This window comes from Amblyraja radiata, chromosome 1 (genome assembly GCF_010909765.2).
Source record: "Amblyraja radiata isolate CabotCenter1 chromosome 1, sAmbRad1.1.pri, whole genome shotgun sequence".
Classification (NCBI taxonomy): Eukaryota; Metazoa; Chordata; class Chondrichthyes; order Rajiformes; family Rajidae; genus Amblyraja; species Amblyraja radiata.
The window spans coordinates 168819070-168842519 of NC_045956.1; the positions used below are offsets into that span (position 1 = coordinate 168819070).

At 40.0% G+C, this 23450-nt stretch overlaps 1 protein-coding gene across 2 annotated transcripts in view; it reads right to left on the bottom strand.

The window, feature by feature from the left end:
• Positions 1-1450: 1450 nt before the first annotated feature.
• LOC116981883 (zinc finger matrin-type protein 1-like) overlaps positions 1451-23450 on the bottom strand; it is a 68067-nt gene continuing 46067 nt past the window's right edge. Inside the window, exons 1-7 of one of the 2 annotated variants that reach the window (XM_033035070.1) lie at positions 16477-16509; positions 14490-14590; positions 12568-12672; positions 11437-11596; positions 7199-7498; positions 3762-3849; positions 2474-3316 (exon numbers count right to left, since the gene is read on the bottom strand). In XM_033035070.1, coding sequence (XP_032890961.1) covers positions 2485-3316; positions 3762-3849; positions 7199-7498; positions 11437-11596; positions 12568-12672; positions 14490-14585 — 1581 coding nt within the window. In that variant the 5' untranslated portion in view covers positions 14586-14590; positions 16477-16509 and the 3' untranslated portion in view covers positions 2474-2484. Of the gene's footprint in view, positions 3317-3761; positions 3850-7198; positions 7499-11436; positions 11597-12567; positions 12673-14489; positions 14591-16476; positions 16510-23450 lie in introns of those variants that run through there. The other variant, XM_033035062.1, reaches the window with a different exon arrangement.

A 23450-nucleotide genomic window follows, 5' to 3' on the forward strand; every position in this document is an offset into this window, starting at 1 on the left:
CCAGGGGCCACAGTCTAAGAATAAAGGGAAGGGCATTTAAAACTGAGATGAGAAAAAACTTTTTTACCCAGAGACTTGCGAATTTGTGGAATTCTCTGCCACAGAAGGCAGTGGCGGCCAATTCACTGGATGGATTTAAAAGAGAGTTAGCAGGGCTAGAGGAATCAGGGGATATGGGGAGTAGGCAGGTACGGGTTACTGATTGTGGAAGATCAGCCATGATCACAATGAATGGCGGTGCTGGCTCGAAGGGCCGAATGGCCTCCTCCTGCACCTATTTTCTGTTTCTATGGGATTGTATTGGCAGAATCTAGGATGTTAGTGAATTTGTAAGAGTATGACAGACTGTTGCTTGATTAGACTGTAGGGCTGAGCTCCCAAATTTCATTCACCAGGTAAGTCATAGGAACAGAATTAGGCCAATCAGTTCATCAAGTCTACTCCACCATTCAATCATGCCTAATTTATCTTTCCCTCTCAACCCAATTCTCCTGCCTTCTCACTGTAACCTTTGACACCTTTCCAAATCATGAACCTGTCGATATCCGCTTTAAAAATACCCAAAGATTTGGCCTCCACAGCCATCTCTGGCTATTAATTCCACAGATTCACCATCCTCTGGCTAAATAAATTCCTTCTCATCTCCTTTCTAAATGTATGGCCTTTTATTCTGAGGCTATGGCCTCTGGTCCTAGTCTTTCCCACGAGTGGAAACATCATCGGCACATTCACTCTATCCAGGCCTTACACTATTCGGTAAGTTTAAATGAGGTTCCCCCTCATCTTTCTCAACACCAGTGAGTACAGGCCCAGTGCCGTCAAACACTCATCATATGTTAACCCAATGGTACGTGGGATCATTCTCGTAAACCTCCTCTGGAGGTTGCAGGTGGTTGCCAGAGGTTGCAGGTAGTGGAAGCAGGTAGGGAGACTGACAAAAACCTCTGGGAACCACACGGAAACCTTGGGTGGGGCGCAAAGTCTCCAGAGGTTTCCATTCAGGTTTCCTAAGTGGGACAGGGGCATAACTACCAATTTCACTTTCAAATTAACTTTTGGAGAATCTTGCACCAACACTCCCAAGTCCCTTTGATTTCTGAATTCTCTCCCATTTGGAAAACAGCCTATGCCTTTATTCCTACTACCAAAATGCACGACTCTATACTTTGCTATGCTGTATTCAGTAATGCTCTTGATTTTAAAGCTAGGTTCCTAGATTACATGCTCAGAGGCATTGCTGCATGTGTGTAGGTATGAGTTATTTTAACATAATAAAAGTAAATTGTGCTTAGTAAATATTGGGTAAATTAATTGATGTTTAGACTGGAGATTGGAACTTTGCATCATGCAAAAATTAATTAAGAGTGCTATTAATACTGGGATGTTGTCATATTCCGTTGCAGGAGAATGTTTTATGTATCAGAACGCACCACGTTTGCTTCTTTGCACCTTTGATTTTTGCAGTATAGCAGAAATTTGTATGAGATTTTAAACAATGGCCTCTGCAACAGGCAGTGAGTGCACAGGTATTAGTGCATTATTCACAGTAAGTCACAGAATGCACTATTCCCAACAGAAACAATTACATTGCACAAAATATCATTCTGCCTTATGTGTAGATGGACAATCCTTTAAAATTATGAAGTTTAAAAAATGTTAATCCATCAAATAAGCATTGTTTGGGAGCTTGTTACACAATAAATGTTATCTTTATTTCAATATTCTTCACCACACCCCCACCCCTGCCCGCAAAGCCTTCATTCGACAAAAGCTTTCATTAATGTGTGGGCCAAGGGATGTTATAATATCAAGCCATATAGATGGTATGTGATGGCTGTTCAGCATGCCACACAATTAAATGTTCATACAGCAATATTTATTTATGGAATGTAAGCATTGCCTGCTAGAGCTGCTTTGATTGCCCATCCCCAATTGCCCGTGACATGGTGGTGGTGAGCACACCTTCGCAAACCGCTTAAGTTCTTCTGTTGAAGGTATTCCAGTTTTGTTGGGAGGGGACCAAAGATTTGGACGCACCAACAATGAAGGAAATATTTCCTGAAGCTTCCTATCCAACAACATGAGCATACCTTCACCAGCAACTTTCATAGTATCGCAACAACTAAAGCAATATTGTTTAAAAACTCAAAATCATCATCATGCCGTTTATTAATTATTGAATAGGTTTGAATGGCCCAGTACTTCACAATTTACTGTAAATGATCAGATCAATTGTAGATTAGACAAAGCTAACAAAATATGTATATGGACATGTTAAAACAGTGACATACTTCATGACTAAAGGTACTGCTAATTTGAAATATGTCTTGGAACAGCAAACAAAACAATTCCTACTGGGCAGGACAAAAAAAAAAAATCAAACATTCAATTGTGCTATTAACAAAATTAATTTTATTCTCAGTGTGCCTGAGCAAGTTAAAATAATGATCAAGCATCAATGTTCTCACAGTCATTTTTTTTGCATCAAATTCCTAAAATAGATTCATCCCAAAGTTTTTCCTCTTCTGTTCTTATATCAACCTCCTTCTTCTTTTTCTGCCTTTTCTGCCTTTGTTTCAGCTCCTCTTTATCTATATATTGGTCTTTTTTATCTTTTTTGTGTTTCATCTTTTCTTTACTCACATCGAGTTCCTCTTTGTCCCTTTCATCTGGTTTCTGATAAGTATGATTTGTATCTGGTTGCAGTCCCACCGTTTCAACACTCTTCTCCTTCCTGTAGTTCTCGTGCTCGCTATCTCTTTTAGATTCTGCATCCTTGTTTCTTTTGACTCTTCTGCGCTTCTTCTTCCAACCCCTCTTGTCTTTTTTGCACGAACCAGCACTATCATCGGAGCTCACTGGTCTACACTCATCAGCTGAGTCCACGCTGTGCGGATCTGGAACATGCTCGGGACAGGTCCGTTTCAGAGGTGGCAACCTTTCTGTGTAATATGCCATACCAAAGTCACTGCGTTGTACAGATTGGGTTATTGGCCAGTCACCTTGTGAGGAGGGCCATTGTCGTACTTCAGTTTCCACATCCATTGTTTGCTCATCGTGGAAACCACTTGGATTGGGGAGAGTGATGCCTTGCATTACTTCCAACGGGAACTCAGCAGGAGGGAGTGGGTTGTCCATGTGAAAGCTCCACCTCTCCTCCTCTTCCTCCTCTGGATTGTCCTCAAATTTTCTAAAGCACACCTTTGGCACAAGGCCTCTTGCTTTCTGGACTTTAATGAAGTCATCGAGTTCGTCCTGGAACGAGTCGTATTTCTTTGATTTTGTATTCTTCACTAGGTTGGACACTTCATTCTCTCTGCAAGAAAAAGAAAATCCCTGATCAGCTCATCTTACTTTTGGAACAGCCCATTCCTTCTTTTGACAATTTTGGTCTTCAATGGAGCAAAATCTTCTCTTAGGAATAGGCCAGCTAGTTTACTGAATAGGCTGTGATTTTATTGATTACACAGTGCTCCCAGACTATAACCTCGTCACTCAAGTTTCTCACTGTCCCTGATAATTTCACACATTAAATGATGCAGGCAAAAACCATTTCGCCTGTCCCACATGGGTATGACCCATGAAACCTCAAGATCAGGCACCCCTACCCCACCACCTACTATTCCTTCTTTGGTGAGTGGTGTGAGCTGATAAACAGCAGTAAAAATCCTGCCCTTAAAACACATGACATTTTCACCAAATTCGAATTATTATATGTATTAAATCAAAGGGAATTGCGTGAGAAAATGTAAACAGCTTACTTAAAGTGATGTTTGTATCCTTGCAGGTGACTCTGGTACTGCTTAATGGAATTAAGTGTAACGTTGCAGATCACACATGAAAAATTACCTGTTTCCATTATAAAACAGAAAGTGAATTAGTTTTCCAACCATAATTTCTTATTTACAAACATTTAATGCTCAAAATATATTTAATAAATAAACATAAATTAAAATATATTTTATACAATCCATCTAGTTCCTCTCATTTACTGATACTGCTGTAAATAAGTGAACCCCCCCCGAAATAACTGGAAACGTGCAGCAGGTCTGAGAGTGTCTATGGAAAGACAAAAAAGAGTTAACATTTCAGGTCAATTACCTTTCATCAGAAATAGGTAAAAGAAGAAATTGAACATGTTTCAAGTTGCAGAGAAGAGGCAAGGTGGTGAAAACAAAGGGAATTATTAGGGACATAAAATAAGTAAGTAAATCTTTATTCTATGTGATCACCTATGAGAATCAATGCACTGATTTCTTCACACATAAAACTTTGAATTATATCGAAGCTCATTCAATGAAACCATTATGAACCCAATCTCTGGTCTGTTGATGATAATTGCAGAAATGTACAGATTTGTGATTTGCAGATTAGCCTAGAAACGATAACAGCATATTTGCTCTGCTTTTACCATTGTATTGTTCAGATCCTTAAAGGGTTGTGATTGAAAGTTAGTGAAGTCAGTAAAGGTAATCATTTCTGAAGAAGGGTCCTGACCCGAAATGTCACCCATCCTTTTCCTTCAGAAATGCTGCCAGACCTGCTGAGTTACTCCAGTACTTACTCAGTGTCTATCTTTGGTATGAACCAGCATCTGTAGTTCTTTGTTTCTACAAAGGTAATCATTCTCCATATAAGTACAGACTATTACACTTAGAGTCATAGAGTGATACAGTATGGAAACAGGCCCTTCGGCCCAACTCTTCCACATCGGCTAACAATATCCCAGTTACACTAGTCCCATTTGCCTGCGCTTGATCCATATTCCTCCAAACCTGTCCTATCCATGTACTTGTCTGTTTCTTAAATGACAGGATAGTCCCAGCCTCAACTACCTCCTCTGGCAGCTTGTTCCATACACCCACCACCCTTTGTGTGAAAAAGTTACCCCTCGAATTCCTATTAAATCTTTTCCTCTTCACCTTGAACCTATGTCCTCTGGTCCTCGATTCCCCTACTCTGGGCAAATAGACTCTGTGCATCTGCCCGATCTATTCCTCTCATGATTTTGTATACCTTTATAAGATCTCCCCTCATGCTCCTGCATTCCATGGAATAGAGACCCAGCCTACTCAACATCTCCCTATAGCTCACCCTTACACTTGGTGTTTCATAGAAACATAGAAAATAGGTGCAGGAGTAGGCTATTCGGCCCTTTCGAGCCTGCACCGCCATTTATTAGTTATTTATTTCGGACAGAATAAAAGAATAAAAAGCAAATGAGAAACAGCATACAAAAAACAAAACACAAATATTTATAAAGTGTCATAAACAATATCTATAAATAAATGAAATCATATGTGTCCGAAAAGGAGCAGGAAGAAGCCAAAGCTTATTAATTCCCACCCCTTATTCAACTGCTTGTAATTATCTCATACAAATTTAGCAGCTATATGTACACCATATGTACACCAGCCACTATATATATGTACACCAAATTATTTACATTTGAACACTAATCAAATATGTACAAAGCCATACAAAAAAGAAAAAAAGAAAAATAAAATAAAAAACCGCAAATACTATACAGTATCTTAGTCATATTTACAACCCATCACTCTATAATCACCCTTCCCAATACAATCAGTATAACAAATATCCCACTCACCTATCCTCATCCCAATATCCGTTTAAACAAGTGTTTTTGTACATCTTTTTAAACTGAATTATGCTTGTGCTAAGTTTTATCTCCTGTTCCAGACCATTCCACAAATTCACACCACAGATTGCTATGCACATACTTTTAAGAGTTCTGACATTGAGTTTTTTAAAATTATGTTCCCCTCTCAAATTATACCCAGCCATTCAATATGATCATGGCTGATCATCCAACTCAGAATCCCGTACCTGCCTTCTCTCCATACCCCCTGATCCCTCTAGCCACAAGGGCCACATCTAACTCCCTCTTAAATCTAGCCAATGAACTGGCCTCAACTACCTTCTGTGGCAGAGAGTTCCAGAGATTCACCACTCTCTGCGTGAAAAATGTTTTTCTCATCTCAGTTCTAAAGGATTTCCCCTCTATCCTTAAGCTGTGACCCCTTGTCCTGGACTTCCCCAATATCAGGAACAATCTTCCTGCATCTAGCCTGTCCAATCCCTTAAGAATTTTATAAGTTTCTATAAGATCCCCCCTCAATCTCCTAAATTCTAGCTAGTACAATCCAAGTCTATCCAGTCTTTCTTCATAAGAAAGTCCTGACATCCCAGGAATCAGTCTGGTGAACCTTCTCTGCACTCCCTCTATGGCAATAATGTCCTTCCTCAGATTTGGAGACCAAAACTGTACGCAATACTCCAGGTGTGGTCTCACCAAGACCCTGTACAACCTATACTCAAATCCTTTTGCTATGAATGCCAACATACCATTCGCTTTCTTTACTGCCTGCTGCACCTGCATGCCTACTTTCAATGACTGGTGTACCATGACACCCAGGTCTCGTTGCATCTCCCCTTTTCTGAATCGGCCACCATTTAGATAATAGTCAGCTTTCCTGTTTTTGCCACCAAAGTGAATAACCTCACATTTATCCACATTATACTGCATCTGCCATGCATTTGCCCACTCACCCAGCCTATCCAAGTCACCTTGCAGCCTCCTAGCATCCTCCTCACAGCTAACACTGCCCCCCAGCTTCGTGTCATCCGCAAACTTGGAGATGTTGCATTCATTTCCCTCGTCCAAATCATTAATATATATTGTAAATAGCTGGGGTCCCAGCACTGAGCCTTGCGGTACCCCACTAGTCACTGCCTGCCATTCTGAAAAGGACCCGTTTACTGCTACTCTTTGCTTCCTGTTTGCCAGCCAGTTCTCTATCCACATCAATACTGAACCCCCAATACCGTGTGCTTTAAGTTTGTATACTAATCTCTTATGTGGGACCTTGTCGAAAGCCTTCTGAAAGTCCAGATATAACACATCCACTGGTACTCCCCTATCCACTCTACTAGTTACATCCTCGAAAATTCTATAAGATTCGTCAGACATGATTTACCTTTCGTAAATCCATGCTGACTTTGTCCAATGATTTCACCACTTTCCAAATGTGCTGCTATCCCATCTTTAATAACTGACTATCAGTTTCCCGACTACCGATGTTAGACTAACTGGTCTGTAATTCCCCGTTTTCTCTCTCCCTCCCTTTTTAAAAAGTGGAGTTTCACTTCCAATGCACTTATGCTTGTATTTACTCACCATTTTTTTCAGAAGAATCAGCCTCCTTACCCAGTTCGTCCATCAGTTGTCTCCTTGTGTCATTTTTTGTGTGCTTCTTGCCGATGTAATGTTGCTGGGCCATCAGTGGATTGTTAAAGGAGGCGCTGCAAAGTTTGCAGTACCTGTTCGGATCTTCCTGATCCAGAGCTGTAGAGGGTGTTGCAGAGGCTTCCTCGGTCGATTCTTGTGTGATCCTTTCAGATTGCTCACTCTGTACAGATGTATTCAGCTCTGGAGGTGCACTTGCCACACTCGTGGGTACTGTGATAGAAAGCTCCACTGAAATGCAAAGGTATGGCCACATTGATTCAGATTCTGCACTTCACATTGATATTCTGAAATATTATATTTTTTTTAATTACTAAACAGATTCTACAATTGGTAGGGACATTCTGAATTAATTAATACAGAAAATTGACCATCAAAAATAAATTGGAATAAGGGCATAAGTCATGGGGTCGTAAAACATGTCATTTAGAGGCTATTATTTCGCATTTCAAATTTTCTACACAAATTTAAATCAAAATTTAATTCTTAAACATTTCATTCCAATCTTTAGGTAAGCAATGAGATACTGTATTTAATTAATTTCTTTAAAAATTAGTTTATACATGAATATAATTTGTTAAAACATTTATCCAGTGGCCTTGACCCCCTGAAGTCCGCCTACTGCCACAACAGGTCCACGGATGATGCCATTGCCCTCGCCCAACACTCAACCCTAGAACTCTTGGATAAGAGAGACACCTACTATACGTCAGACTCCTATTCATAGACTACAGCTCTGTCTTTAATACCATTATACCATCCTAGCTTATCACCAAACTCGCGGGACGGTGTCAGCACTCATCTCTGCAACTGGATCTTCGACTTTCTGATCCCAACCAGTGAGGATAGGGGACAAATCATCCTCCGCGATGATCCTCAACATGGGTCCTATACAAGGATGCGTTCTCATCCCCTTCTTTACTCCTTGTACACCAATGACTGCGCAGCCAAGTACAAATCTAATTCAATTGTCAAATTCACAGATGACACCACCATTGTGGGACGGATATCATATAATGTTGAGACGGAGTACAGGAAGGAGACTGAGAACCTCGTGTCCTGGTGTCGAGGAAACAATCTTTTGCTCAAAGTCAGCAAGACGAAGGAGATAGTGATCGAGTTCAGGAACTGAAACATAGAAACATAGAAATTAGGTGCAGGAGTAGGCCATTCGGCCCTTCGAGCCTGCACCGCCATTCAATATGATCATGGCTGATCATCCAACTCAGTATCCCGTACCTGCCTTCTCTCCATACCCTCTGATCCCCTTAGCCACAAGGGCCACATCTAACTCCCTCTTAAATATAGCCAATGAACTGGCCTCGACTACCCTCTGTGGCAGAGAGTTCCAGAGATTCACCACTCTCTGTGTGAAAAATGTTCTTCTCATCTCGGTTTTAAAGGATTTCCCCCTTATCCTTAAGCTGTGACCCCTTGTCCTGGACTTCCCCAACATCAGGAGCAATCTTCCTGCATCTAGCCTGTCCAACCCCTTAAGAATTTTGTAAGTTTCTATAAGATCCCCTCTCAATCTCCTAAATTCTAGAGAGTATAAACCAAGTCTATCCAGTCTTTCTTCATAAGACAGTCCTGACATCCCAGGAATCAGTCTGGTGAACCTTCTCTGCACTCCCTCTATGGCAATAATGTCCTTCCTCAGATTTGGAGACGAAAACTGTACGCAATACTCCAGGTGTGGTCTCACCAAGACCCTGTACAACTGCAGTAGAACCTCCCTGCTCCTATCCTTTTGCTATGAAAGCTAACATACCATTCGCTTTCTTCACTGCCTGCTGCACCTGCATGCCCACTTTCAATGACTGGTGTACCATGACACCCAGGTCTCGCTGCATCTCCCCTTTTCCTAGTCGGCCACCATTTAGATAATAGTCTGCTTTCCTGTTTTTGCCACCAAAATGGATAACCTCACATTTATCCACATTATACTGCATCTGCCAAACATTTGCCCACTCACCCAGCCTATCCAAGTCACCTTGCAGTCTCCTAGCATCCTCCTCACAGCTAACACTGCCCCCCAGCTTAGTGTCATCCGCAAACTTGGAGATATTGCCTTCAATTCCCTCATCCAGATCATTAATATATATTGTAAATAGCTGGGGTCCCAGCACTGAGCCTTGCGGTACCCCACTAGTCACTGCCTGCCATTGTGAAAAGGACCCGTTTACTCCTACTCTTTGCTTCCTATTTGCTGGCTTGACCTTGCATAAACATACCCCAGTTTACATTGACGGTGCCGAAGTAAAGTAAAAAACTTCAAATTCCCAGGAGTCAATATCACCAACAACTTCTCCTGGTCCACCCATATTGAAACAACGACCAAAAAAGCACAGCAACGCCTCTACTTCCTTAGAAGGCTTAGGAAGTTTGGCATGTCTCCGACAACTCTCACCAACTTCTACGGATGCACCATAGAAAGCATTTTATCAGGATGCATCACAGCTTGGTTTGGGAACAGTTCCATCCAAAACCACAAGAAATTACAGCGAATTGTGGACGCAGCCCAGGCCACCACACAAACCAACCACCCTTCTACTGACTCCAGTTATACCTCACGCTGCCTCGGCAAGGCCAGCAGCATAATCAAGGACGAGTCGCACCCTGGCCACTCCCTCTTCTCTCCTTTCTCATCAGGCAAAAGGTATAGAAATGTGAAAACGCATACCACCAGATTCAGGGGCAGTTTCTTCCCAGCTGTTATCAGCCAACTGAATCATCCTACCACAACCGGAAGGAAGTGCTGAACTACTATCTACCTCAATGGTGACCCCCAAACTATCCTTGATTGGACTTTGCTGGCTTGACCTTGCATAAACATTATTCCCTTATCTTGTATCTATACTGTAAATGGATCGGTTGTAATCATGTATTGTCTTTCCGCTGACTGGTTAGCACGTAACAAAAGCTTTTTACTGTACCTTGGTACATGTGATAACAAAATAAACTGAACTGAATTATAATTCCAACATGCAAGGCTGCCAAAAACTCTGTAAACATATCAGTGAAAAATCCAATCATCTCCAAGTCAAAGAGCTTTGATTTCTCAAAAGATGGTAACCGGAATATTAATTTGAAAATTATTATTATGGAAATTTAATTATAATTGATTCCGTTTATTAATTATTAGACTAACAAATCCATTAGCTAAAAAAGAATGATAACACTGGTACTATCGCAAAGTAACATTTAGACAGGTACATGTATAGGACAGGTTTAGAGGGATATGGGCCAAATGCAGGCAGGTGGGACTAGTGTACATGGGACAAGTTGGTCGGTGTGGGCAGGTTGGGCCAAAGGACCTGTTTCCACGCAGTATAATTTATAACGCTGAAAATAACTTATGAAAGTTCTCTAAGGAAGTGACGTGTTGGAGACATAAAATAGAAAATAATCAATTTAAAATAAAACAAAGCACCCACCCAGATTACTGGAGATTACAAGGAATGCTGCAACTTGGATTTGAAGAAAGGAAACAGAAATATAGGAACAATTCTACAAAATGATTGAAAATAATATTGTGGCCCCATCATGACTTGGAGGGAAAGGTGGAAGTATCTGCAGACTATACTTAAAGGGAAAGAATTCTAAATGATTCAGAGGAACAAATAAAGCCCAATTAAGATATTGATAAGAATGTGTAACAGGTGGAAGGCTTTGTTGTTTCCTCTCAGTGGATACTGCCTGACCTGGTGAACATTTAAGGGATCTCCAGTATTCATTTAACTAAGATTATTGCTCCAACACACTTTTTAACCAATCTTTCTAATGCCAACATAGCTCCAACACAGACATTCTAACACCAGAACACACAAAGATATTCCAGAACACTCTAAAGAGTGGCCCAGAATAGTTTAGAGACTTGGCATTCATTCTAATCTCCAGTAATCTGGGTGGGTACTTTGTTTTTTTATATTCATAATTAAAATTCTCATAATAAAATTTACACAACAATAACTTTCAAATTAATATTCCAGTTTTGTTTGTTATCTGATCATTTAAATTTAGTTACAATATATCTGACAATGTGCGGCGTGGGTCATCTTTCCAGAGACTGAGCTCAGGGGATTTGTGGCAGCAAATGCTCTTAGACAAATCAGCCAACAAGTACAATGTAGAGAATGGACTAATTGGCATCATGGATTTAGACCTACCAGTCTGTGGCTGGGTTACAGCGGGCTGCTTCCCCACCAGCTGCTTGAGCCGCTTCGCGTGGACTTTGCCATGATAGTGGAATTGAGCAGCTGTGGGGGACGTGAAAACCATATTGCACAAAAGGCAAAATTTATCCTTGTCCACTTTTGTTCCAGTATCCTGTAAATACGCATCAACTACAATGTTAGTCTGTGACGAATGACATGATTTAAAAATAACAATGATAAAGGAAACAGGCCATTGTTAGCTGGCTGTTGGGTGAAAACGAGAAGCTGGTGCAACTTGGGTGGGGGAGGGATGGAGTGAGAGGGAATGCCGGGGTTACTTGAAGTTAGAGAAATCAATATTCATATCACTGGGCTGTAAGCTGCCCAAGCAAAATATTCTTCTTGCTCCATTGGTATTTGTGTGGATGGTCACATGGGGTTTCTGATCAATGGTAACACTTAGGATAATGATGGAAGGGTAATCCCATTGAATATGCCGGGTGGTCTCCCCAGTTTTATTCCTTCTCTGCTTCAATGGAGCAGTCATGGTACAAACAAGTGATTTGCCTGGACATATTAGAAGGCATTAAGAGTCAACGAAAGAGGTGAGTGTGGGTCAATGTAGGCTAAGTTTCCATCCTGACAGACAGCAGGGAATTATTTATTTTTTAAACAGTCTGGTTATTATTATCACCATATTTTTTTTCCAAATTACAGATTCGTAATTAAATTTAAACACAGCTGAAATGGTGGGATACGAATGAAAATTAAAAATCCCTGCAGATGCTAGAAATCTGAACTCAAAACAGAAAATGCTGGATGTACGGAAGAGGTCAGTCTGAACTGGAAAGGAGATAAAACAAGTTAGTTGCCTAACCTGCTGAATGTTTCCACCATTTTGTTTTTATCCCAGTTTCTTTATTGCATTCATACAATTGATCATTCTCATCCTTGGTACCATTCTAGTAAATGTCCTCTGCACCCTCGCTAAGAGATGCCAAAATTAAATGTGAAACTCTGAGTGAGTGGCAAGTGGGCTAACCAGTGCATTGAAAGGTTTAAAATCATAAGAAATAAATAATTGACCAGCTCAACTGTAATTTTAATTTTGATAAGAATCCTCATCAATGTATAACTGCGCACCTGGAATCCAACAGTAACATTCTCTGTTTTGATTCTCTTTAATGGTGTTCCTTCTTCTTTGTGTGTTTGGAAGTAAAACCGCACCTTGTTGGCATGTTTTTTGCTCTGTAAAACAAAAAGGACAGGTGGTGAATTAAAATATTTTCTTTCTTTTCTTTTAAAATCTTTTTATTGTTTTTTTTCTCCAAAAAACAAACAAAAATAAAACATAAAAAGAGCAAAAAGAATAATGATAAACATAACAATGGTATTGATACATAGGGATCAGGGTTACATTAATAACAGGTATAACCTAATATGAGACCAGTGTCAAAATACACAATGAATATAGACCTCCCGGTCTCTATGTAAATATAGTTAAATTTTAAAAAGGAAACTTATAAATGTAAAAAAAACACAAATGATAAAAAGACAAAAAGAAAAAGAAAAAAGGAAAAAACAAAACCCCCTAAACTAAAGAAATAATAAATAAAAAAATTAATAATAATAAAATAAGAATTAAAATAAAATAAATAAATAAAACAAAGCAAAGCAAAACCGAATCTGAACTGAGAATTTCAACAATTTAAGTCTGTTTGTCGTCAAGTCCGTTCCACCCTATAGTGGTAAAATAGTTTTTATAACGGTTAAAGAGGGAGCAATTTATGTTGTATGAAAATGTTCAATAAATTTTCCCCAAGTCTTATCAAATTTAACCAAGGGTTCAACAATGTCACTCCTGATTTTTTCTAAATTTAAACATTATATCGTTTCAGAATACCACTGGAGTGTGGTCGGAGGGTTGGAGTCTTTCCATTTAAATAAAATAGATCTTCTGCCGATTAATGTGCTAAAAGCAATCAACCGATGGGCGGAGCGGGACAAATTAATAGAATCTAACATTGGTAGCCAAAAAATTGCAGTAATAGGATGAGGTTGTAAATCTATACCTAAGACTACAGAAATAGTATCAAAAATGTATTTCCAATATTTTTCCAAAAGAGGGCAGGTGGTGAATTAAACTATTTTCAATTAACTTCACTGGCAAAGAAGTAGTCACTCAAGTCAGTGAACAACAGCACGTCAGGGAGATCTGTGGTGTAGAGAGGAACACACTATGAAAGGGGTTTCTGCTTATTTTTACAATATTTTAACAAAATCTCCCAAACCATGTAAAAGATTAGAGAATTTTAGTCGTCATGGAGGTTAGCCTAATGTGACAACTTATACAGTTTTTATTTGCTCTGCTGATTCAAGATTCCATCTGTCCAGTTCAGGTAAACCAATGCAATTCCCTACTTCTTCGAAAAAATATATATTTATGACTCTGCAAATTAGTTTACTTAGAAACTAACAAGAGTTATGCCGAGTGCATTTTGGGTTCAGTTTCCCAATTCAGATGCCTATATATCTTTGGAAGCAGATACGATAGTACTATTTAATGGCTTTTAAATAGGCACATAGATATGCAGGGAATGGAGGGATATGGATCACGTGCAGCAGATGAAATTAGTTTATCTTGGCATTATGTTCAGCGCAGACATTTTGAGCCAAATGAGCTGTTCCTGTACTGTACTGTTCAATGTTACACATGTTGTTGAACCACTGCAATCGGCAAGATTATAAACCGAGTGTTCTTATCACAATGAAAAAGAAACTTTTTTTTCAAATGAGATTGTCACCTAAATTATGACAAGAGACAGTTAATGGTTGGGTACTATTTGACATTGAAATGGAGTTTGAAGAACATCGCACTTCATGAGCAAGCTTGAATAAATGGTGCTGTCATTCAAACCAAGAACTTCACATTACTACAGGTGTTTTAGAAAATGAGGCAATGAACATAACTGGGTCTTCTAAATTCTATCAAAAAGAAAGTAAAATATGCATGTAAGGGCAAAATGTTGGATAATTACATTCGTTCGTCAAAAACTACAAGGTACCTCGTAGTGTGTGGTCCTTTGAACTTCGGAGATCAACATGGCACAGCAAACCTTGCAATACTTATCCATGAAAAGTTCACTGTCGTGGCCTCCCATTTTATCTGAAAAACATTCAATTTTTTTAAAATCAATGCAGCTTCGTCAGCACACAGTCGATTCCTATCAATTTACACTGCAGTTAGAAAAGAATTACCCAATAATTAAGGAGCTCAGTTTTAAATTATTAAGTGGTAGGAATAGACGGGAGTAAGGAAATACTTTCCCCTCCTAGGATGGTAGGGGACTGGAGATATTTGTCAGAAAGCATGGTGGAGGCAAAAACCTTCATCACATTTGGATAGTACCTGGATATATACCTGAAGAGCCCTGACTGGCAGATAGACACAAAGTGCTGGAGTAACTCAGCAGATCAGGCAGCATCTCTGGAGAAAAAGGATGGGTAATATTTTGGGTCAGGACCCTTCTTGACTGGCAGGATTATGGATAAAGTGTTCAAGTGTCATCACTCTGGCTCTACTTCAGAAAAGGAACTCCATATTTTAAAAGAAAGAAGAAACGCCACACTCTTTGAAAAGTGAAAGCCAAAACCTGCTGGACAAAGCTCGGAGGAATTGTGCTGGGAAGGGAGTTAACGTAAACAAAAAGGAAAGTAACACAATAGCTTGTATTACCAAGGGGGAAAATGAGGCTTTGCAGTCTTCAGCAAAAGCAACCATTAGCCAGAACATTGGTATTACCAGAAGACTGAAGCAAATGTTGCATAACTTTAGCTTACATTTACTATTGAAAAGCCCGGTATATTGTAACAGGCATTGGATAAAATATAGCGTTTGCCAGCACAACTGCATCTTTTAATGGAAGATGACCATGTATTTGAGTTATAGAAATATAGATCATTGTGGGAATTGTTTTGAGATCATTAAACATTTACATCTTTTACTGCTACAAAAAAAGGGTTGAAAAACTTGAATATATTCTTACCAATAAAAATTCAAAAAAAGAACATGACTCAAAATCCATTCCTGAGGCAAAGGCAAGTACTAATCTCTGGTACAACCCTGCCCTGAGAGTGCCCACTAGTGGCAGGAGAAGAGAGCACAGAAAAGTTCAGCTGTGGAGAACTGTGTGTGAGACCGTCTGCAGAATCATCTCAGAGTGATAATTCAGGGAGTTAATGTGTAATCTCAAAGAAAACGGTGAAGAAGATTTTGACAACAGAAATAATTATTTTCAAATTTATTAAGCTGATATACTGTAAGTAAACGTGTATTCTTTGGCTATCTTCCTTTCACAACTCAATATTCAGTGTCATTTTTACGTATGTTATTTGTTAACAAACAATCATGCAACCGTAAACTGGACATAAAGGGATGAAGTCTTTATCACAAACCACTAGAATGGATCAAGAAGGGGCCTTACTATTTTGGATGTAAAGTCTAAAATATAAACATTAAATACTGGATATAATCTGAGGTTAGGTTAAAAATTGTGGAGAGGGAAACAGATAAAGCTCTGAATCTATACCAGTTGCCTTTCAAGCTGAATGATTTGCTTAACAGTTCTGAATCCACTGTTTCTAGTCTTATAGCGCATCGGACAGACCTGGTGAGGGCAACATCCTCCCTAAATGATACCAATTATCTTCTCGTCTTGATACCATCCTTAAGAACTAGATTTATTTTGTTCATTAATTTATTAATTTCCCTGATGCTGCATTGGGATTTGAACTCGCATCAATGGACTATTAATGCATTTCTTTGGATTCCTCATGCAGTATAACAACCTTTGTGTTATTGTACCTCAGTGCCTCTCATACTAAATGAAAATTAAAACATTGTGAAGATATTGGAAACCCGAGGTAAAAATGGAATATGATTGAAACACAACAGGTTAGGCAACACTGGTGGAAAGAGAACTAGCTAACATTTCAGGTCTGGGACACTTCAATTTAGTTCCGTTCCTGAAGTTAGTTAAGATTATACTGTACCGAAAATGGTGGCAAAATTCAACAAGTCAGGCAGCATCTGTGGAAAGAGAAACGGTTAACGTTTCAGGTTGACCAAAATGTTAACCGTTTCTCATTCCACAGCTGCTACCTGACCTGCCGTGTTTTTTCTGCATGTTTTACTTTAATTTCATATTTCCAACATCCACAATTTCATTGTACACTTCCTGTTAGTTAAGACTAAAGTCAAGTCAAGTCAAGTCAAGTTTATTCGTCACATACACATGCGAGATGTGCAGTGAAATGAAAAGTGGCAATGCTCGCGGACTTTGTGCAAAAAGACAAACAAACAAACAACCAAACAAACTACAAACAGAAGTTAGTGGTGCTAGACTACATATAAAGATTATTACTTTTTTAATGCCTAAGTGAGTGGGAATTGTATCCTGCACTGTACAAGTTGACTGTGAAGTTGGCTGCAATCCAATCTCACATGTGGAGCATAACTTGCTGATAGTCACAGGTGCTACATGGAAATTGGCATAAAATATGTTCAATTAGATATGGTTTTATTTTGGCTCCAGTTCAAACTTGAAGTTGCTTAGTAAACTAGGTCAGCTTCTGTAATCCCTGTTAGACTACATTCAGCAGTTAGAGCTGTAGATAGACTAAACTCTAGGATGTGGCAAATGTCATAGTATGTTTAGCAAATTGGTCCCAACGTAGCTAAAGAGAGAAAGGGGATAGTTGACCTCCAGGAATGGTAGTCAGAGCAGGCAGGCGATGCAGGAATCCCCTGTGGCCATTTCCCTTCCTCGCAGGCACCGTTTTGTATACTGTTGGAGGGAGGTGGCTTCACAGAGGAAAGCAATAGCAGCTGCAGAGTTTGTGGCAACACTGATGGCTCTGGGAGAAGGAAAAGTCCTGGTAGTGGTGGGGGATTCATCAGTGATGAGAACAGACATGCAGTTAGCTGCTAGTTAATATTCCAGGGTACAATAGATTCAGGCATGATAGAGGGTTGCAGAAGAGGACGGAAAATCACACCTCTGATTAAGGAGAACATAATTTCAGTACTTATAGAGGATATCCTGATGGGATCATCCAATGAGGACATATGGGTAGAATTTAGGAATAACAGAAGGGGGACCAATTTGCTGGGGTTATACTGCAGCCTCCCAATTGCAAATCAGCAAATTGCAGAAAGCTGTGAGCAATTGGGTTATAGAAGAGGGGAATTTTAACTTTCCCAATATTGACTGGAATTGCCTTAGTACAAGAGATTTAGATGGAATGGAATTTGTTAAGCGTACCCAAGAAAGTTTTTGTAGTTCAAATCATACTATACATGAGTACATTATTGAGCAAGCAAAAGAGTGAAATAATTGTTAGTAGATCCTCTTCTGGGACGGCATACAGTTGCTATGTTCCAGCGCCATCATGCAACTGAAGCAATGTATTTTAAAAGTTCCCGATTATTTCATTAACTCAAATTAATTGCACAGCTATTTCGGTGGGGATTTGAACTGAATAAAATTTTGGTTCGGCCACATTTGGTGTATTGTGTGTAGTTCTGGTTACCACACTAAGGGAAAGATGTTGATGCTTTGGAGAGGGTGGAGAAGGATTTCACCATGATTGGAGCGTATTAGCTATAATGAGAGGTTGGATAAACTTAGATTGTTTTCTCCAAGTTGGAGGGTTGACCCTAATAGAATTATATAAAATTATGAGAAGCATGGATAGTGTATTAGTTTAGTTTAGAGATACAGCGCGGAAACAGGCCCTTCGGCCCACTGGGTCCGCGCTGACCAGCGATCCCCGCACATTACACCATCCTACACCCACTAGGGACAATTTTTACATTTACCAAGCCAATTAACCTACAAACCTGTACGTCTTTGGAGTGTGGGATGAAACCGAATATCTCGGAGAAAACCCAAGCAGGTCACGGGGAGAATATACAAACTCCGTACAGACAGAACCCGTAGTCGGGATCGAACCCGGGTCTCCGGCGCTGCATTCGCTGTAAGGCAGCAACTCTATCGCTGCGCCACCGTGACCACCTTATAGTCGGAATCTTTTTCAAATCAAATACTAGTGGGCAAAACTTCAAGGTAAGAGCGGGAAAGTTTAAAGCAGATTTGCTGGGAAAATCCTTTTTACACAGGATGCCTGGAACTCATTGTCAGAGGGGTTGATGGAAGCAGATATGATAATGATGTTTAAAAGGCATTCAGACAGATACACGGATATGCAGGGGATGGAAGGATATGAAACATATGCAGGCAGAAGGGTTTAGATTGGTATCATGGTCAGCGCAGTTATAATGGTCTGAAGGACCTGTACTTGTACTACATTGTACTGAACTGCCGTCTGAAGAAGGGTCTCAACCCGAAACGTCACCCCGTCCTTCTCTCTAGAGATGCTGCCTGTCACGCTGAGTTACTCCAGCATTTAGTGTCTATTTGCATTGTTCTACGTTCCATAAACTCATGCCTCTGGTGGTTAGTCCTGGCCTTTGGATTACCTTTCTTGTAATTTAACCCCCACTGTTCCTGTTTTGGCACTTGCACGTTTATTGTGAGATTTTCGTTAAAACTGTTTTTTACCAAATTATCGCTTCCGAACAATTCTGGATGTCAAACATTTGTGCTCATAGCTGCAATACGTCATCTGTTTTAACAAAAAGGAGCAATAATTACATCTATCAAAAGGATTACCATGCCCTCCTCAGGCATACATCTGCTCAGCTGCAAGCTGCTGTTGACTTTAGAGCATAAATGTAGGTTATATAGCTGTATCAAAAGACTTCTGCTTTAGATACGGGTCTTGTATTTGCCAGCAATGTGCATCTGAACATCTGGTGTTACTAAGACTAGTTTATTGACGTGTTGTACAGAGAAAAAGAGGACACATACAGTACAGTACAAAGAACAGGTAATTACTACAGATGGGAAAGTGATAACACTTATTATATATGTAACGTAACCAAAAGGTCAAATTATGTGAGAATGATAAATAAGACCTAGCAGTCATGTGTGCCGGAAGCTAATAATATGCCTATTTTCAGCTGGTACTTCATAATAATTTCACATGATGGCCTTCTCCAAAAACTCAAACTCTTCAAAAGAACTGGTGCCCAACTGCAATTTTTTCACTCCTGACATTGGTAGATAAGATACTCTTCAGCCTGTCCCTCCACATTTGGAAACTCCTCTTTCCTTTGTCTAATTTTTCTGCTCATTTCAGAGATTGTGAAAATTTGTGTAAACCTAATTCAAGGAAGGTCTATAGCTTCCTATAAATTTGCAGCAAACGGTACACCTGCACAGTGTTCCATTATTAAAGCTCTGGATTTATACAGAAGGAATGTGTGGCAGTGGTATTTTTGTGTTTTAGTCTATGCCACCATTTCTTACATTATTTTACAGCTCTTTCACCAAAGAATGTTGTTAATTTATCATCTCACACAAAAACACATCTCATCTAATAATTATCATAGGTGGACAAAAATGCCGGAGAAACTCAGCGGGTGAGGCAGCATCTATGGAGCAAAGGAATAGGTGACGTTTTGGGTCGAGACCCTTCTTCAGACTTACCATAGATCATGTCACTTATGATAGGACCAGAATTAGGCCATTCATGGCTGATCTTATCTCCTAACCCCATTCTCCTGCCTACTCCCCATAACCCCAGACACCCATAGATGAAAGTAAGCATGCAGGTACAGCAGGCAGTGAAAAAAGATAATGGCATGTTGGCCTTCATAACACGAGGGGTTGAGTATCGGAGCAAAGAGGTCCTTCTGCAGTTGTTCAGGGCCCTGGTGAGACCACACCTGGAGTATTGCGTGCAGTTTTGGCCTTCAAATTTGAGGAAGGACATTCTTGCTATTGAGGGAGTGCAGCGTTGGTTCACGAGGTTAATTCCCGGGATGGCGGGATTGTCATATGTTGAAAGAATGGAGCGACTGGGCTTGATGTATACACTAGAATTTAGAAGGATGAGGAGATCTTATTGAAACATAAGATTATTAAGGGATTGGACACGCTAGAGGCAGGAAACATATTCCTGATGTTGGGGTAGTCCAGAACCAGGAGACACAGTTTAAGAATAAGGGGTAGGCCATTTAGAACGAAGATGAGGAAAAACCTTTTCACCCAGAGTTGTGAGTCTGTGTAATTCTCTGCCTCAGTAGGCAGTGGAGGCTGATTCTCTGGATGCTTTCTAGAGAGATCTAGATAGAGCTCTTACGCAAAGAGTAGGAGTAAATGAGTCCTTTTCACAATGGCAGGCAGTGACTAGTGGGGACCCCAGCTATTTACGATATATATTAATGATTAATGATTTGGACGAGGGAATTGAATGCAACATCTCCAAGTTTGCGGATGACACGAAGCTGGGGGGCAGTGTTAGTTATGAGGAGGATGCTCGGAGGCTGCAAGGTGACTTGGATAGGCTGGGTGAGTGGGCAAATGCATGGCAGATGCAGTATAATGTGGATAAATGTGAGGTTATCCACTTTGGTGGCAAAAACAGGAAAGTAGACTATTATCTGAATGGTGGCCAATTAGGAAAAGGGGAGATGCAACGAGACCTGGGTGTCATGGTACACCAGTCATTAAAAGTAGGCATGCAGGTGCAGCAGGCAGTGAAGAAAGCGAATGGTATGTTAGCATTCATAGCAAAAGAATTTGAGTATAGGAGAAGGGAGGTTCTACTGCAGTTGTACAGGGTCTTGGTGAGACCACACCTGGAGTATTGCGTACAGTTTTGGTCTCCTAATCTGAGGAAAGACCTTCCTGCCATAGAGGGAGTACAGAGAAGGTTCACCAGACTGATTCCTGGGATGTCAGGACTTTCATATGAAGAAAGACTGGATAGACTCGGTTTGTACACGCTAGAATTTAGAAGATTGAGGGGGGATCTTATAGAAACTTACAAAATTCTTAAGGGGTTGGACAGGCTAGATGCAGGAAGATTGTTCCCGATGTTGGGGAAGTCCAGAACAAGGGGTCACAGTTTAAGGATAAAGGGGAAATCTTTTAGGACCGAGATGAGGAAAACATTTTTCACACAGAGTGGTGAATCTCTGGAATTCTCTGCCACAGAAGGCAGTTGAGGCCAGTTCATTGGCTATATTTAAGAGGGAGTTAGATGTGGCACTTGTGGCTAAAGAGATCAGGGGGTATGGAGAGAAGGCAGGTACAGGATACAGGAGTTGGATGATCAGCCATGATCATATTGAATGGCGGTGCAGGCTCGAAGGGCCGAATGGCCTACTCCTGCACCTATTTTCTATGTTTCTATATTAAAGATAGCAGAGTCAAGGGATATGGAGAGATGGCAGAACGGGGTACTGATTGTGGATGATTAGCCATGATCACAGTGAATGACAATGCTGGCTCAAAGGTCCGAATGGGCTACTCCTGCACCTTTTGTCTATTGTCTTTTGTCTATTCTATTTTATATAAGCGCCTTGAGTATTCTAGAAAGGCGCTATATAAATCCCATCCATTATTATTATTATTCTGCGAATGAATGCTCATTTTACAAATGTACAATAAGTGGCACGCAATTTTGCAAAGAAAAAATAGAACGGGTCTATTCTGATATCAAATGCTAGGTACATTTAATTTCTAGACATGCCAATGGAGTAGGAATTCTATTAAATATAAAAAATGTATGAGATGGGAAATGTCCCGACCCGAAAGGTCACCTATCTATGTTCTTCAGAGATGCTGCCTGACCCTTTGAGTTCCTCCAGCATTTTGTGAATTTTCCCATTATAAGAATTGCTGTGGGCAATGATAAGGATCAAGTAGCATGCACACTAGAAGATAACCATCTTTGAAAAAGCTTGTAGTATCTCTTCTTTTGATTTTCAGATAAGCATTGAGAGGGAATACTCATCACTTGCCTGAATGAGTGAAGTTCCACCAACATCCAGGATCCTCAACACTATACAGAACGATAGTTGATTGGCCTGAAGACTAGACTATGCTGACTGACAGGATCTCTAAACCTGCTACCTTTAATAAAATCAACAAGCCTAGCAGTGCATAGAAATACCCCCACCTACATAGTGCTCTCCAAGTATGGAAGTTAATAATGATTTAAAAATACAAAATGGATTCCGATGAAACCAAGACAGGCTTTCACCTATTAAATTGCTAGCTAGCAAAAAAGCACTAACCCTTGCTTCAGTACATTAACAAGGTCAGCAGACTATTGATGTTCCTCTTTCCAATAACATAAGCGAGATAACAAGCGCAAGTTTCACGAATGTCTCCTCAATAACATAAATATAGGAATTAACCCTGTTCCAAAAGATTATGATATGCGTCAGAAGTAGAAAAAAACAAAATGCTTGTTCTGCAGAAATATAACCTTCTCATATAACCATATATGGCTAACCCTTCCTCTGTCAGAAGAACCTGTCAATCTTCTGATGCTGTCAATCTTAAGGATCTGTCAATCTTAAGGAGCAAGAGGCTGTACTAAACTTTATAGATAACGTGTTGCCGAATCGTCGAGTAAAGGGGTATATATACATGTACTGAAATCATTGTCCCTTTGTGTAGGACTTCACTGTATAGTCTGTTATCAGCATTCTGTAAAGAGTTTTACCACACCCGCCTGGTGAAATAAAGAGATTACTGCTTATACTGGTTTTATTTGCGTTTCTGTCTGTTTAAGCCTATTTGGGCCATGACAAAAGTCACGAACCATCCAGACTTGGAAATATACAGCCATTTCTTCATTGATTCTAAACTCTGGAGCTGCCTCTGTAAGTATCATGAAAGGAAGGACTACTACCTTCTCGAGAGCAATTAGGGATGGGCAATTAATATTGGCTTTGCCAGCAATATTCCAAATCCTTAAAATATAAAATAACAAAATGCACAGCTGCAAATTGACCAGGTATTTTGAACAGCAATTGCCAATCTGCAATCTTAAGAGTCTGGAAAAGCCACTACTTCAAAGATCTCTTCGATGTCATACGCCAGTCT